At 41.6% G+C, this 18131-nt stretch overlaps 1 protein-coding gene across 3 annotated transcripts; it reads left to right on the top strand.

Annotated features, from left to right (window-relative positions):
- Positions 1-1186: 1186 nt before the first annotated feature.
- Positions 1187-17100, top strand: PLAT (plasminogen activator, tissue type). 3 transcript variants are annotated; one of them, XM_075174928.1, is made up of 14 exons: positions 1187-1322; positions 6841-6942; positions 7978-8017; positions 8438-8569; positions 8988-9101; positions 9467-9641; positions 10208-10299; positions 10564-10738; positions 11078-11163; positions 11567-11762; positions 12230-12366; positions 12448-12588; positions 14060-14208; positions 16901-17100. In XM_075174928.1, the coding sequence occupies exons 2-14, from the start codon at positions 6862-6864 to the stop codon at positions 16979-16981; spliced, it is 1599 nt and encodes a 532-aa protein (XP_075031029.1). In that variant the 5' UTR covers positions 1187-1322; positions 6841-6861; the 3' UTR covers positions 16982-17100. The 3 variants fall into 3 exon arrangements, with proteins under 3 accessions (XP_075031029.1, XP_075031028.1, XP_075031030.1); XM_075174927.1 differs by having other exon boundaries at positions 1189-1322; positions 15073-17100; XM_075174929.1 differs by lacking the exon at positions 7978-8017 and having other exon boundaries at positions 1191-1322; positions 15073-17100.
- Positions 17101-18131: the final 1031 nt, after the last annotated feature.

Genomic DNA, 18131 nt, shown 5'->3' with positions numbered 1-18131 from the left:
TTAAAAATAATATAAATTAGCCCCTGCTCACTCAGCAGTGTCCAATCATCTTTTTCTCAACAACTGGGAGTCCCTTCTGGAAACAGTCAAACGCAGCTGCCCTTAAATCAGATTTATGGCAGTAATGTTACCACCAGCACTGTGACTCTCAGAGAAATAAGTGTGATAATCTTGACATAGATTTCCATACAGAGAAGAGCTAAACATTCAGAGTAACCAGTGTTTCATCTTTGCCAATATGCAAAATAACCGTTGCCGTGCTTCCCAACTGAGGACTCTATGCAGCTACTTCCTGAAGATGGAGGTCCGCCACACACCATTTCTTATGTCTGTACTTATACTAAATTGTATCAGGAACCTGATTTCTAGTGAATCAGTTCCTAAAAGTTAGGACACATCCATTACTGTAACAATTGCATCACCAACAGTTTTCATAACCCAGCCCTAAGGTCAGCTCTAAAACTGATCATTCAGATTTGTCTGCCACACTTTGGTAACCTAGTACCTCGTGACCGCACCCTGGTGAGTAGGTCTTCATTTTCTAGGATGGACAGTATCAGCAAACATTTAACTCTTTGGTCCTCAACGTGTTATTCCTTATTTCTGTCTAAGGATCCTTAGAAGTTTTGCTCGTTGTCCCCACGTAACTTGAGAGCTCCTCTGACCATTTCTTCTCCCAGTGGCACTGTTCATGGCATGCTTTGCTCCACATGCAGGACAAAGATTCCCAATGGATGCCATGCAGAGCACAGCACACTGCTCTTGCTTGAAACAGGAGTTTCTCAGTACTAGGGCTAAGTCTACAGATTGCAGACCTCTGGTCATGTTCAAAAAAATACTCCTGTAAATTCACTCGTGACAGTGCCCCCTCACATTCCCAGAAGCATGATAGGACAGTTCGTCATAGGGGGTACACACAATTCTCACTGTCACTGAAGCTTAAGGTGTTCACCCGGGAAAAATTGTTTTGAAGACTGAATCCGCTCTCTGACTGAAGAGAGAAAGAATAGAATTAAGTGGCTGTAAAATCCAGCATGCCTCACTCACTTCAGCAGGCAAGCTTTCCTCCTGTCCCGCACAGACTCACTCCCTGATGCCCCGGACACAAGCCACCCTGTCCCAGATCCCCCCCAGATCCTCGGAGGGGTGGGAGTGGGGGAAAGCACGCCCTGCTGCCCGCTGGAGTCTCCACCCCCTCGAGTGCAGTTTTAAGTAGGACAGGAGCTGTTCAGAGAGATCAGAGCAGAGACGCAGAAAACACAAAACCAGACTGGCCTGGAAAGGAAATCATCAGCAGAATACAGAAGAGAAAAAGCAAAAAGGTAGGTACTACTCTGCACCTGTTTCAAAAAGTGCATTTCCCGTTCTCAACATCAATGGCATTGTCATTAAATACTATTAAATATTATTATTTAATAAATCCCACTGAAGCACCATGGTAGTTAACTAACTGAGCTATTGCCTTTCAGCTTTTGAAGAGATTCATAATGCTGGGTAAAGCTACTAGCTTTCAGTTGTTTCAAGAAAGCTTCAGCTATTCCAGGGAAAGGGCTGACAGCCTCAGGCGCTGACCAGTTAGCAGGGAGGAGTCTCCGGCACAAAGAACATTAGCAAGTGAACTTAAAACAAAGTAAGAGTTACGGACAAATATCTTGATGGTAAGGAGAGACCCAGTGAGCTAGCTGTGAACGGATAATTTATCGTCTTCCTGAGAGGAGATCAGACTATGCCTTTCACCTCAGGCTCCCAACCAGGATAATGGAGGGACAAAGAGGAGGAGGGCGGGTCTTCTTCAGTCTAAACACGCTTCTTTTCAAATGCGGCCAAAACCACAGGAAATATCGAGAATGATTCCCAAAACGAACCCAGAGTTTGAAATACCCATTTCCTCCGATGCCTTCGAAGACTACAGAATCTTATTTTTTTGTTTTGTTTTTTTAATTCTTTTCCCCCAAAGCGGAGGTCTGTCCATTGTTATATTTTAGAGAGAAATAGTAGAAGTCTGATACTCACCCGCTCAGTTTAGAAAAGGGATACAGAAGCACTTTCTCCAGGAGGCAGGAAAAGGCAGCAAGGATCTGCAGTCTTCTGCTTGAACTAGATCAAGATAGCTGTTCATCAGCAAGAGAGCTATTAGTACTACAGATTCAAAATCAAAGTATTCTGGAATGGACATACTAGGTTTTTGGGAGGCATACAAGGGGGGAGAGCTACTTTTAATTTCTATTAATGACTTTTTGTTCGAGCTTGATAAGATACATCCCTTTTTTAGGTCTTATTCCACATTGGTATAATACTCACACTCTTACTGCTTAGAAGGGCTGTTATTAATAATAAATTAATATGTGGGATTCAAAGTGTTCCTGCTGCTGATGCTTCAGCAAAGAGAGATAAATTTAGGGTATTGTGTATCTTTATGTCCTAATGTACCTGGAAGTGTAGAATCAAAATGTCAGAACACCACATCTAGGCCTCTGGCTTATTGCTAGAGTATTTTTGATGAGAGAGGAAGCAAAGGGTGAGAGCAGAAGGCACAAACTGTTTAAGAGAGCCCTACCAGAAAGCACATTGCTTGCAAGTTTCTGCTTGGAGTCTTGTAAGCATGGTATTTTTCAAACAGCCATATGGTTTCAGTTTGATAGGGCTTATCATTCAGAACATTCCAATTCACTGGCCTAAGTTGTACCTTTCCCAAAACTGAAAATAAACATCTGGCAACATCTGTTACCAGTTTTCCATGGCTAGTGAGACAGCAGCCAGGCTGCTGGATGGACAGGCGTCTCCCCATGGAGAGGGGGAAAGGAGGGGAGAAGGGCTGCAGCATTATAAGATAAGCTAGCCTGAACAGGAGCAGCAGAAGTAAGTGGAAGCAAGGATGTGGCATCTGATGCAAGACAACTTTAGGGAGACTATCAGTCACATTCTGCAGTATAAGCATGTGCTGTGTAAGACTAGAATCCGCTTGTATAGCGGACTAGATGGGATAAACTTGATTATAGACATAAACTTGATTAAACCATGCAGATGCTTTTTAAATAGGGACTCCTCCTTTCATGTCAGTCTCCAAGACTGAAATGCTTTTTTTTTTTTTAATTTAAAAGATGTTTCCCCCTCCCCCCTGAAAACTAGTATAATTTCCTGCTGGTTTCAGGCAGCTAGGACTTCCTCCAAGATATTAGTTAGGCCAGGTTTGCCACTCTGTCCTCCCACAAAAAAAAAAAAAAAATCCGATTTCACCAGTGTTGCCTTGTTTTTGGGGCATCTTAGCAGGTACCTCAGAAATGAGGTCTCAACAGTTCTTTACGGTGCTTCCCAGAGAGAAATTCTAAGAAAGCAGCTCAACTCAGATAGGTAGTTTCACTGAATGAACCTTTCCTTAACAAGGTCTTAGCTAGCACAATCTCATTTCTTAAAGCTGTCAGTAAAAACTTCAAGCTTCTCCACAGAGAGCAAAAAAGATGACCAGTGGTACTAACAATTAGAAAGTTAAAACTTTGCTGCTGTGGGATTCAGAACACAAACCTGCATCACTCCAATAATGAGCTACAGCTGCAGGGAGTAAGGATAATATAACACAGAGTTACAGCAGCAACTAAACGACTCTGGGTAGCAGTTCAGATCATCCACATCCACTTTGGGAACACTGCTGATCTAGTTCAGATTCAATTGAAGTCAATGCCTATTTGGAAATCACTCTTACAACTTTTAAAAAGGCTTGCTATACAATGCAAAATGCTTCCTCAGACGTGAGAAAGGGCTTGAAAGTATATAAAAAGTATACTACAAAATCTGCATACTAATACAAATCCCCGAGAGATGTTTTGAATTACAAGGATCTCATCATCAAGATGTGACCTAAAGACAAGACTTGGGAGTCACTAAGGTTCTTGGAAGCTGTTCCTGTGAATCTTTTCAGTCTGACTTGCAAATTAAGTCTCCTCTTTGTGCTGTCTAGATGAGAAACCACAGCCTAAACTATCCTGCTGTACTCCCAGTTCTGCTTCAGAGACTGGAAAATTTGTGCCTTTTGCTTTTTCTTTGAACAAATCTTTAAAAAAAAGCAAACCCACAAACAAACTCTCCCCCTTTTTTAGCCTTGAATCCCAATTTATGACTCATTCATCTGTCATACTACAATTTCACCAGCCATTATCCAGCTGCCTTCTCTGGCTTTATATAAACAGAGTCTGAGCTCCTAATTTCTGGAAGTAGTAGTTTTCTCAGATAATTGGGTTAGCTTTCTACTTGCTCAGGGATCATATAATGGAGATAATAAAAAGCTGATAGTATGGGAGACAGTGCCTGAATATTATTTTAAAGATTTGGAACTGCAGAGCAATCCTAGAGATTGGGAATGAAATTATATCTTCTTGCCTGCTACTCTACCTCACTTCCAGCTCTTGGTTTGTTAGGAGGCATTATATTTTCAAAGGAAGAGGGAAAATGGACCTCTGGTGCTGGACTCATTCAAAGCAGGGGAGTTCCCATCTACATTACGCTCTCGTGATTCATCATCTCGGCCATCTAGACTGACTGCTATAGCAGTCTTGGTTAGTACAGAGGATCAAGCTAAATCTGTTCACACTGGTGATTAGTTATGTCTCACTCAATTGTAAAAAAGAGCTACTGTTACTGCATGCAGGACTAACTATTACTTTTAGGAAGAAAATTATGAGTTCAAGTCAGGGAAGCTGTGATAAAGTTATTTGTTGTATTGTAAGAGTTCAGATTATGTAATAATGACAACTCCAGTCCTTAAAAGCTATTACTCAACTGTGAAAATCGATAATACCTTCCCAGTTTTTAATAGACGTATTGGCCCTTGCTATTTAATGCCATGTTTCCAAAAAGTCCCATAGGCAGAAGTTTCTAAACTTCTGACACTGTATAATCATTTATATCCATCTTACTAATTTAAGTTTTGCCATGAACAACCACCTCCTTCCCCCTCAAAAGAGAGTCCTGTTGGTGTACCAATAAATCCTCATTTAAAGTCCTCAAGTTCAGCAGCATTTATAAATATAAAATAGAACTTCACTAGCTACCAAACTCATGCTGCTAACGTCAGGCTTTACTGGAGTTCTTTTACATACATACATTTGCCTGATCTTTTACAGTTATTACAAGGTCGCCAAGATAAAAGAATAGGCAAAATACATGTCGGGGATTTTTCCTACAGGGATTAATAGAGGAGCCAGAAGCCCACAGCAAAGCACATTGCCTCCATAGGCAACAGACCACCTCGGAAAGCCCTTCACTGCCTTTGTCTGTCACATCCAGTGCATTTTTCTGCTATGAGGATGAGATTAGAAATGGCGTTTAGTACAGCAAGGGACAAAACCTGTGTTGCTTAGTTTCAGCAGTAAAATTTTGTATACACTTGAGACCACGCCGTGCTATGAGCGTGCCCCCTGCTGCTCAGAATTTTCTTTCCACCCAGTGGCTGCCCTAAACCCGTCAGCGCTTACACAAGGCGCCTGACTTCGGTGAGAGAAATAATTTTTCCTTCTTTATCAGAAAACAAACTGGGGGAGGGGAAACCAGGGCACAAGATGGTAGCATATCTCGCTGCAGTCACTGGCTACAGAAATCTGAATTCATGCTTCTGGCAAGAAACTTGCCTGCTCAAGGCCAGACAGAAATAAATTTTGCTATAGTAGGAAGAAATACAGCTGATTCATGGTACCCCAATGTCTCTCCTATGGCTATGTGTGGCCAGGTCAGAGCAGCAATTTCACCAGGTAGGAAATTAACTTCTGATGAGTGAAGAGAGAAGTAGATTTTCAAAGCAAATGAGATGAATGGAGGCAGAAATCCAGATTCATCCTTAACCCCAGCCACACCATACCAATTGGCAATCTCCCATAGGAGGTCATTGGAGGTTCTCTCCCAAGACTACTGCTGTAGGAGACAGACTATGCAAATCAGTCTGGAGGAAGAAGCAACTCTTCATGTGGGATGGAAGAGGGCTTTGTCTGAAGCGTAAAGCTGCCAAAGGGATTAGAGGGAATAAGACGTAGTTGTGACTGCATAGAAGTGACACAAGGAAAGAAACGCTGCAACGAATAAATGAGAACACCAGACCAAAAGCTAGCCTGCCAGCCAATTGCCATACTCCCCCTTTTTAGCAAAAGCATATGACAACAGTAGAAACTAAAAGCTCTAAAAGCTCAGCTGGGGAGAAGCTGTAGAAATATTGAAAATAACAGACATAGCAGTGCTGTCCCCACCTACCATCAACCAAAGTCTCCTTGCTGACGCATCCTCTACACAAGAGAGAAGCCCTCACTCTCACCCAAAGAGGCACTGCTGAAAATGCAAATCCTCTCAAACCACTATTATCACAGACTGATCCTTCAGCTGATTTTTGTGCCCCTGCAAGAGATCTCTTAGGTAGGCCTCAGCGACCTGAATCTCCATTAACACTTTCCAACCAGCATTACACTCCTTCATTAGACAAGTCCATCTCTCTAATAATGCACATGGTACTGTTGGCTTCCAGCAACCTTGGGAAAAAAAACTTGAAATTTACTTCTACCAATGTTAGTCCCCAGGAAACACTCTCCGAGTTTCCTCCAGACCTAAAAGGGTGTGCTTTAGCTTGTCGGGTTTCTAAGTTTGTCAAGTAAAAGCACATCTGGGTCCAGCCTGACAGTTTCCCCTGTTCAGGGACACCAGGACAGCTACACCAGATGGCTGAGAACTGCGGAGTAGAAAGTGTGTTTTAATGTAAAAAGAATTTTCATAATTTAAAACCTTTATTTAAACTTACAACGTTAACTCCATTCACACTGTAAAATGCCTTTGTTCAACATCTTATTTTTTCTTTTGTCTCTATAGATAACTTGAGATTTGGAGGTGATGTGGAAAACACTCAGAATGGAAGGCAAACTCCTGTGTCTCCTCCTGCTGGTGGGAGCAATCATAACTGCTCAATGCCAGGTAAGAGGCTAATGCATCAAATAATGCTCTTGCCATCCTCCTGCGTTTTTAGCAGCACTTCCTTACCATCGACTCCACCTGTCTGCATCAGACAGAAGGAGAATCTGGTTATATCACTAGAAATCAGAGGAAGGAAAACCTTACAAGTCGTCTACCTCTACGCTGGGATTTCCAGTAACGTGTTATCCTGGCTGGTTTTCATTTCAGTAAGCAAGTCTTCTCCAAATCTTCTTGGTGTATCTCTTCACTGTCACCTTTCACTGTTAGTAAGAATTCCATTGTGATCACCCTTTAATTTTCTTTCTATTGTCATCACCTTCATCATTATTCTCACTTACAACTGGACATCGATGGTTCCCATGTCCCCTCACTTTAAGCCTCACATTGCACAGCTGGAGTAAACCCTACACAATTTTAAAATCTTTAGTCTCTTTCTCAAAAAATTGCTATCCCAGCCTTCCTCTTTCTTTTTATGTTATTCTTTCTCTTGTGGCCTGATCAAAGAAGCTTTCTAAATTGGTTTCTTCCTTAAAACTTTATCCAAAATATTTTATTTAATTGGCTGCAGGAGACATATCTCTCAAAGGTAATCAAGCTACGAAGGCTTATGGGGAAATTGCATGTCAATGAGCAAAAATAACTGCTTGTTCACATTTACTTCTTTGGAAATTATTTGCTTGAACCTCCTTCAAATAGCAGAAAGCTGACAAGCTTTAGTTAGCACTTGCAATGCCCCAAGAGCACATAATCACTTCATGCATGATGTGAGTACAGCACATCGCAAGTTCACGTCACTCAGATGACGAGCAATTGCCTGGTGATCTGTGGCAACTCAATGATTTACAATTCTCGGTACCCATGCTGAGGAATTAAAGGCACTTTTCACTGTACTGTCTGACAAGGAGGGGAGACAGTTGCTCCGAGCTCCCCTAATTTACAAGGCCTCAAGAAGAGGACTGGCTCTTCGGAGGCACTTGTTCTCTCAGTTTTCTTAAGAGAGCAGTTACTCACAGAATTAACCTTCTTTGCTTGCAGGGCTTACGCATGCGTTTCAAACGGGGAAGCAGAGCTAGAGGTAAGCCAGGCAAACTACAACTGTGTTACCTGGAGCTTTGTGAACACAGAGGGGAAAGCAGATGATGCTGAGGGAATGGAGCCTGAAAGCTGTTTGTCATGGTTGTCTGGATGAGAGATTCAGAAGGCAAAATATCAGACCATTAATAACATCCACAACTCAAAGTACAAAGTTTTCCCCTCCCTCTGCTCTTCTTCAAAGAAAAAGAGGCTGGTCAATAGTGGAACAGAACAGTACATCCAGCAACACAGCAGTGAAAAAGATGGGACAATTGTGGTCTGAGAAGGAAAAAGGGCAGCCCGTTAAACAGATGCTCCCGTCACGGATACTTTTCTCCTGGAAAGAGAAGGGAGTTCTTTTGCTCAGCCAGGTCTTTTCCCTGAATCTCTCTAAAAGAGGATTTCCTTTCTCCAATTACAGCCATTTGCACAGACAATTCATCTGGAGAAATTTACCAGCACAGGGCGACCTGGCTGAGGCTCTCAGGGAGCAGGATAGAATACTGTAGGTGCGACAGTGGTCGGAGTCGCTGCCACACTGTGCCTGTCAGAGGTGAGTATGAAGAAGAAAAAGAGAAAGGAAGTGTGGGGTGGGGGTGAGAGATTGTCCATCTAATCATCCTATAGAACAACTCCACTGTCAGGGAAGGAGTTATCACACAAAAAACCTGGCTTAAAATAGAATAGGATAGAAATGAAAATACTAATATATACCGACTCAGGCAGGACTAAGCAGGAGTGGGGACTAAGGGTCTGAGAAAGGCTCCTAATAGTGTATGTGGAAAGACTGGTGCAAAGGCAGAATGTGAGCACTACACAAAAAGACTGTAAGCACATGACAATAACAGGTAGGCAGAGAAAAATAGAACAGGCTAAAGGAGACTGACGGGAGAGGAGAAATGGGTATACATTGCGAGCTTCTTACTTCTGTGAAATCTAACAGTATTTCCTGGCTTTTGCTTATTCCGCAGCCTGCGCTAGAACTAAATGCTACAACGGGGGCCAGTGTTCACAGGCATATTATTCCCCACAGCTCTTCATCTGCCAGTGCCACCAAGGTTTCTCTGGGAAGCAGTGTGAAATAGGCAAGTATACCATGTCAATTACTGTGGACAGTGCTAGTGGTTTTAACTATGCAGTCCAGAAGGATGAGGTACCCAGAAGCTGCTGCTCTATACTAGGCTTTCTGTTAGGTTGCCTCTTTTTATTCTAAAGCTAATACTACAAAGAACTTTTAAGAAGGACACCTGGGCTGTTCTCAGTGTCTTTTAATAAAACTCTAAATTTTGGAGCTGAAGACCTCCATGTATACTTACAGTCTGCCTGGCAAGGCATTTTCACCAACTTACTAGAGAAGACATCTGGGAGCCAAGTTTGAACAGAACACAGACTGGGGAAGCAGAGTTTGGGATGCTGTCCTTATAGTAACATTTTGTTTTCTTTTGTTCAGATACTGAAGTTAAATGCTACAAAGATGCTGGAGTAACATACAGGGGTACATGGAGCATGACAGAGAGCGGAACTGAATGTTTAAATTGGAATAGCAATGGCTTGATGGACAGGACGTACAGCAGCCGAAGAGAGGATGCTGCTGAGCTGGGATTGGGCAATCACAACTATTGCAGGTGAGGAGCTGATGGCACACAGGAGCCACAGGAATCAGCCCATTGTAAGAGCTTGGAGCAAAGGAACGGCTGTTTGCATCAGTCTAATACCAAGCAGAGAACACTCCGCACAGGTGCAAATATGGCACAGCCCACAAGCAGCAATTGCAACTTCTGTAGACATATCTGAACTTCAGATCTATCTAGACTGGACGCTTATGACAGACTACAAAATACATACATCTCTTACCCCATAGTCTTTCCCTTGTCCCTTCTCAGTGCCTAGAACTCCCTTTGTAAGCCAGTTTCCTGCAGCTCCAGATCCTGCTCAAAACTCTAAAATATAGTGCTTCCTGCACATGAACTAAACTGCACAAACAAGCTGTCCACTCCTGCTAGCTACTGACTATCTCATCCTCACCTCCATGTATGCCACAATTTTATAATTAAAATAGGAATCCAAACAACTAATGGTGGTTCAGTCCACATCTTCACTGCAGAGCAGGATTAAGTTACCGAACTAGATGGCAGACATGGGACTAATAACAATAGCTTTATAATAATGCATAATATCATAACTCTTTCAGAAACCCAGATCAGGATTCCAGACCTTGGTGCTATATCTATAAAGGCGGAAAGTACATCTGGGAACACTGCAGTGTGCCCTCCTGTTCAAAAGGTACGTGCACGGGGACAGGGAATGGACTTCAGAGCTTCCATGATTCACTGCACACATAGGGTTCTCTGTGGACTTGTGCTATTTCTGTAGCCTGAAAAGTTGAGACTCTTTAATCACGTTAAATCATGTTTCAGCTTTTAATATTTATGACACTGAGTGACTGAGATAAGTATAGCTAATATATAGATGCTTTGACAGAAATCACAGTTAGGAACAGTTGACGGGTTCACATCCATCGGTTAACGTGCAGCTTTCTTATTGAAGTTGGGAACATCAACTGCAAATCTGGAAGAGGCACAGATTACCGAGGCAGCCACAGTGTTACCAGGTCTGGAGCTACCTGTTTGAGGTGGAATTCTCGAATCCTTGTCCACAAGTTATATACTGCTTGGAGAAGAGATGCTTACCAGCTGGGCCTCGGTAGTCACAATTTCTGCCGGTATGTAGTCAGTTATAGAATTAAAAAAATCCCACCAAACTTTCTTGTGGTACTCTTGAGGCAGGGCTCTAGTCTTTTATGTGGGTTATTAAAGCACAGGAAATACATTACTGCTGGGAACGAAGCTTACTGATAATAGTCATTTTATTCCACCTGACCTATCTATGCTTCTTTAACATCAGACTCCATAAATGCAAATTCCGTGTGCCCCTAGGGCCCTCTGTATCTCTAAAAAAATCAAAAAGAGTACACTCAGGTCACAGTCTGCCACCTTTAGGTCTCCCCAAACTCCCTGCAGATCTGATAATACAAATAGCTTGTTTCTTTCCTGTGCTGCAGGAATCCTGACAATGACAGCAAGCCCTGGTGCCATGTACTGAAAGGAAATCAGCTCACATGGGAGTACTGCAACGTGCCTACTTGCTGTAAGGATCCTAGCACTCCTGATTCTTCTCCTTCTTTGAGGCATTACTGTTCTGCATGCCATTTGTATTAAACTCAAGCCTCTTACAGTACAATAAGAGCTGGAGAAAAAAAAACCCCAAAGCTTTTTGGAGTAGAAAGAGATTCTGTGGTTCCACTCTCACAGAAGTGCCTTTTTCTCTGCCAGAAAGGAAGATTGCAGAAATGGAGGACAGAAAAGGCAGGGTTTCCTTACTGTATTTTTCAAATCAGAATACAAGTTTCCTAGGAAACAGGAATGAGTCAGATACTAAACAGTTCATGCCAGGCTGCCTCAACATGCACTGACAACTAACAGGCTCTTAACCCAAACTCAAAGCAAGAGTGCCTGAACAAAAAACCTGTTTCTGGGTTTGTCATCCACAGCCACCTGTGGCTTACGGCAGCGCAGAGTACACCAGTATAGGATTAAAGGTGGCTCCTACGCAGACATTGCAGCTCACCCATGGCAAGCTGCCATCTTTGTGAAGTATCGCCGAGCACCTGGAGAGCACTTCCTCTGTGGAGGAATTCTGATCAGTTCCTGCTGGGTTTTGTCAGCTGCTCACTGTTTTGAGGAAGGGTAAGTTGAGGATTCAGTACTGTCTGGGGGAAAAATATCTGGAAAATGGAAGCATCCAGTATAGCCTTACTAGAAGGGTAAAAGTCTTGAAAAAAGCTCTTTATCCCAGTAAGTCATTTTACACTAAAGATTGTAGAGTTAGTTGTGCTGAGCATTACAGACAGGCATTTATTGGGCAAACTAGCAGCATGGCATTAAGGTACCACAGCAGAATATCGAATAGCTGAAGAACAAAGTTGTCAATACAGATGCAGAGCCATCTGAAACTTGAGAACAGCAAGGGGCTGGCAGAGGAGCTTTGGCATGATGGCTGTAAGCAATTAGCGCAAAACCAAAGGCAAATAGGACACATGAGGTCAAACTGCCTGGGTAATGAAGTAGTAATACTGCTAAAACAAGAAAAGCAGAAGCTCCAACAGCACATCTTCAAAGTGCAGGGAAGAAAGTAAGATACTCTTGTTCTTCAGCTTTAGTACAAATCAGCTGAAGATCGTGCTGGGTAGGACTTCCCGAGCAACTCCTGAGGAAAATGAACAAAAGTTTCAAGTGAAGAACTACACTGTGCATCAGAGATTTGACTCAGAAAATTTCAACAATGATATTGGTAAGAACTTTTCTGACCTCGTGACTGGAAAGTTGGCTCAAGTTTGTGGTTAATGAAGTGGGGATTTTTTTCCCTCTTCAGCTCTGTTGCAGTTGAACTCGGATGCAGAAGACTGCGCTATTGAAACAGACACTGTCCGTGCTGCCTGCCTCCCAACAGCAGAACTGCAGCTGCCTGACTGGACTGAATGCGAGATCTCTGGTTATGGCAGAAATGAAGAATGTAAGTAGAAGATACATGTCTACATGTACATAGAAGATACCGTGTCCAAAGTTTGGGTCCCCTGCCCTCAAAGAATTCAACTCTTTAGCATTGCTTAATGTGCAACCCCCTGAATTATTATATGGGCTTATATCAGCACTACAAAATGTATGCGTAAATGGGAGATACACAAAAACAAGCTTTGCTGTAAGTTATTTTATTCATCTGAGTTCTGTCAGCTGCATGGGCTACTAGAGTCTTCCTTGATACTCTCCAACAGTAGAAACTCAAAAAATGACACAATGGATAAGGTAGGAAAGACAGAAAATTTGCAATCAGGGCTGCCACATTTCTGCTATACTGAGTACATTTAGATATTGTCATTCTGACAGAAATCCATTTCTGTCAAGATTTAATATACTATGCACTTGCAAGTAGTTGCATTATTCTAAAAGATAGATTGGCTGTGCAATGATTAGCAAAAAAAAAAAAGCTGAAGAAATAACAATCCCAGATATATATTAAAAGGCTGGCGAAATGGTTTTTAAAGTGAACTACGACAAACAGGAATAAAACCTGTCTGAAAGTATACACAGGCTGACCTATATTTAAAACAAACAAAAAACCCCAGCTCTTATTTTACTGGCACTTTCTGTTAATTTATTTTTATTCTCTAACTTGTAAACTCTTTGAGACAGAGGCCGTGAAGCATCATACATAATAAGACCTAATGATGATTTGAACCCATAGGCTTTTTGGAACAGACTTGAAGATTTAAGTGTGGCATAAAGTGTTTTTAAAGTCCTTTTAAAGCTAGTCCTCAGCATTGCTTACAGAGAGTACAGGATAAACTCTTTGAGAGGGAAAGGATGCTGCAACTGTAATTCAAAACTAGACTGAAAAACAACAATCCTGCCAACTTTCAGCTTTGTGCAATTGCAGCTATGCAGGAGAATAAAACCAGCACCCAAAACAAACAAACAAATCCCTCCATTCCAACACAAGTGTACTAGTCCAGTTACTCAGTATTGTGCATGACAAGGCATCTGATTTTTGTTAGCACAAGTCTAATACTAAAAAGTCAGGATCCTCAGGATCCTGTTTCATACAGTTAGTGATTTTCATAGGCACTTCCTGTGACTTCATTTTGATTGATGTAATTGCGGAAAGACGACTTACCCATTCAAGAAACCCATCAGTCTTTAATTTGGAGCCTACAAAATCCTCTTTAGCATTTAAGCTTGCTAAAGAAGCAATATTCTCTCTCAACTAGATTTAAGCTGTTCTCACTAGCAAAGCAGAACCCCCAAGAATTAAAAAAGACCCTTTGGCAAGGAAATATTAGTTTAGCCACCCCCTCACCCCCAGCTACTTCTATTTACTCTCCCCTAAAATACAGAAACTGAACTGCAATTTTTTAAAAAAATATATATACACATACACATATATACACAGACATATGTATGTATTTATATTGTAATTTTTCTTCCAGTTTCTCCATTCTATTCAGAGCACCTGAAGGAAGGCCATGTCAGACTGTTTCCAGCCAGTCGGTGCACAACACAGCATCTAGACAACCGGACAGTTACAGACAATATGTTATGTGCAGGAGACACAAGGCACCTTGATGACGCCTGCAAGGTAAACCCAATTCTGTTCCTCTTTTCTTTTTAGGTCTGTCCTTGATAGTCTGAGCTAACCAAACAAAAAGCTTCAGAAAATAGTTTAAAGAAGTTCTGCATTTGGCTACATGGAAGTTCTAGTAGACTTTTGTTGAATAGAACAGAACAGCTGGCTCCACTTTCTTATTTCTTCCCCTGCCCCTCTTAGCTGGGAAAGCAGGCCACACTTAACCAAGCAAACCAGAACAATACAGACTGAAAATCCCAAATGTAGGAAATACCACAAAACTGAGCAGGAAACTCCACCTCAGCAGCATTTCCTAGTATTTTCTCTTATGCAAGTATGCAAAACACACAGCGGGAGGTTCTGTAAAAGGAAGGGGGTGCCACTCTACTGATAAGTGGAGAAAAGCAGCATAAAGGCCAAAAGATGGTGGAGAACAAGCAGCTGTAACATGAGGAAAAAGGAGGGCACACATTCAATCCACATCCTTTTGTTTGAACAGCTCTTTAATAATTTTGCTTTACTGTTACACACAGCAGTATAAAACACCCTGGATCTTTACAGCTTGAATAAGAGCACTCCTCTTTTTGTTCGTATCAACATCTCACCTACATGTCATAAATGAGCACCATACAAAGTTAGATGCTTTAGTGTTAGATTTTTTTGGGTCTCTCCCCATGAGAGGAGCATTGAGGGAGTCTGAAACACAAAAGTGGCTTATGTTGAAAGTGCTGTTACTAAGAGCTCTTGATTCATAAGCATACTACATAGGGTATTTCCATAGACACTAGTGCACCACTAAAGCCACTGGGGGGAAAAACAACACAAAAACAAACAAACAAAAAAGGAGATTGTAACTAACCTGCTACTTCTCTGTAGGGTGACTCTGGAGGGCCTCTGGTCTGTATGAAGGATGATCGTATGTATCTAATTGGAATCATCAGCTGGGGAATAGGCTGCGGCCGCAAAGACATACCTGGCGTTTATACAAATGTGAATCGTTATCTTGACTGGATTCACGACAACATGAAACCCTGAGAAAGAAAAATGAACTACCCAGTCTTGTGGCCATGCCCTCACAGCTTCCTTCTGGGTCCTTTAAGGATGCTGACAGGGCTTCCTGTTTGTCCAGATGCTTATGACTTTCAGTACAAGAGGAAGACAAACTGCAGTGTGTGGGAAGGGCACATTCTCAAATTACTCACCTTTCCTTATTACAGGTTATCGGAAGTTAACACTCCTTTCCCCCCACATCCCCAAGCTTTCTCCTTGCATCAAATCACATGAGTACAATTAAAAATAAATTTTGGCCTGAGAGAATAAACCAAGAGAGAACATCATGCATGCCATGAGCAGCTATGTTGTTTTGGGAATGGGTGTGAACTGAAGGCAAAGGGGACAGATGTAATTTCCTGAAAACTTCATCTCCCTCCTTCTTATTTGGCTAAATTTGGAAGACATTCCAGTCACGCTTAAGCTCTGTCCTTATATCATTTTGCTTCGATTATTTAAGCTGGTTTCAGCTTGACTCCAATAGAAACAGCAAAGCTGTAGGCAAGGGGTGCTTATTTCCATATCAATGTACTACTTGCTTTTTCAGTTTGGAACTGATTCATTACCAGAGTCTGAGCTTAAACTCTGAGCAAATCCAGGATGGCATGCATGTTAGGACATTCTATTCTTCCACTTGCTTTTCCCCCTGGTAGGAACTAAATATTTAAATATATATGGAATAGGTAAGAATCTTAACACCAGCCTTATCTGTCACGGAATCAACACATTACTTTTTGACTATTAAATCTATATGCATTGTCATCTGATATGAAAGCAGAAGCTCTTTCTTTAGCGCAGCAGGGCAGAACAAAAGTTTAATGCTAGCAGTTTTAGATGCCTGCTAGATTTACATCTACAAGTAAAGATCAAGTCAAATGTCACAAGGCTGCATTTGTCCTTTAACAGAAGACACGACAGGTATAACCAAGTCACTGTGAACTAGAATCTCTGTAATCAAGCATTACTTACTTGCATTGCAGTTGCCATGTGACACTAAGTGGTATCTATGCACGTCCTAAGAGCTAAGCCTCTTTGAGAGATTCTCTCTTGTCCAATTGTTTTATAAAGTAAGAGAAAGCAGGTGTGACTACAATTTTACTAAAGGAAAAAATTGTATTGAGGCTACAAAAGGAGTTTAGCTTTCGTATCCATCAGGCATTGTAGCTAGAAGACTAGTCTGTGGTATTTGGGAAATTCAAAACATTATAACTCGAAGTGTTTACTCTCACAGTTTTAAGGTGCTCTCTGATGATCTACTAGTACAGCCTTTAGTCAAATAGAGAAGCTTATATAATAAGTAAGTACAGAAGAGAGATTTGGTAAGGACGTCCATTACTTCCTCAAATGGGTTTTGTAAATGGCAACTTTACAAATGCTCCATGTCTTTCTAGCTACCAGCTTAGAAACTGACCTCAAAGAGACGTTCTTTAATGTCCTCAGAGAAACGATGGTGTAAGTCCAGTTAGTTTCAGCAATGAGTCCCATATTCCAGCCAGTGGAAGGGGAAAAAAAAAACCCAAGATGTTTATTAAAAGAGAGTCACACTTCAGGTTTTTTGGTGTGATTTTTTGTTGTTGTTAATTGTATTTTATTAAGTATTAACCTTGAGAAAAAAAATTAATTTCCATTCCTCTCCCCTGAACCCATTTCCAAGTGCTGCTGTGCCTTGCTATCCTGGCATTCACAAGCCTGCCAAATATTTGCAGCCTGTAAAGACCCAAAACTGTTCCAATGAGTAATACAGGTAAGTGTCCTCAGGAATGCAGCTTTTGTTCCACAATTAAAAGGCTATTACGTATATTATTTGAGCTTGATGTGATCTAACAGCCACCAATAAAATGTAACTGAACCACACCTGACACTGGTATCTTTTAGAAAAATACATCCTACAAAAATACAAGTTGCAGAGAACAGACACTACCTGCTCCTTGAAAATAGACTTACATGAAATATCCAAGGTGACAAGAGAGCTACACAAGCCTTAGCTGCCATCTCTGCATTGGTTGCTTCCTTCCATCCTGGTCTGTCTTCTTTGACATCTTCTCTGCAGCTGACTTAAAAAAGGGCCCAGAATCAACTCAAAACTTTTCCAAATGCTTCTTTATCCCTCATTTAGTAATAGATCCTTAATCTGGGAGATTTACCAAATCCCAGTCCAATAACTAGAACTTATGTTCTCTAGCCTTACTTTAACTTCTTGCGTTTTCATTTCTCTAAAGTTGTTGCCACCTAGCTCAGTGCATTTAACTGCATTTCTCTGGCTTGTTTACCCATTACATCCCTCCTTGATAAAAATCCCCAAGATGGTTTCCATCTCGATGACCATCAGCTTTTCCTCCTCTTACCCTGTTTTTTCCCCCCTACTTGTTCTCTTCCAGCACACAGTAGCACCATCTTGAGACAAGATCTACGACAATAATGACTGCCATCTGCTTGCCTCATCTTTCCCTTCACTTTGCAGTTGATATTGTCATATTCAAGTTCTTTCAGAACTTGTCAGCATCAGCATTTATTGTAACTGAAGTACACAGCTACACCTCACATTTCCCCCCAAAACTCTTTATATCATCATCTACCAAGTTCTCTCACTGATTTTGCTCCCTGTTTCCCCCTTCTGCCCTGCTTCATCTTTCATTCCGTAGGAACTTGCAGCCGTCTCAGACTGATAGAGAAAGCTTGTCATAAGGGCCAGACACCCTTATGCATAGAAGCAGCTTTTCAAGATCTCGAGTAACATGAATCACTTCAGCAGGAAAGAAAAGATACTTTAAAAAACAAAGCTACAAAGCTAAAGGACAATATCAGTACTTGAGGAGCAGGAAGGTGAAGAGGTATTTCATTGTCTGCATAATTAAAGCACAGCCCTTAGCTGGCTACCCAAAACC

The sequence above is a fragment of the Calonectris borealis genome, chromosome 27 (assembly GCF_964195595.1).
Source record: "Calonectris borealis chromosome 27, bCalBor7.hap1.2, whole genome shotgun sequence".
In the NCBI taxonomy this organism is placed as follows: Eukaryota; Metazoa; Chordata; class Aves; order Procellariiformes; family Procellariidae; genus Calonectris; species Calonectris borealis.
This window is presented reverse-complemented; position numbering and strand designations above follow the sequence as displayed.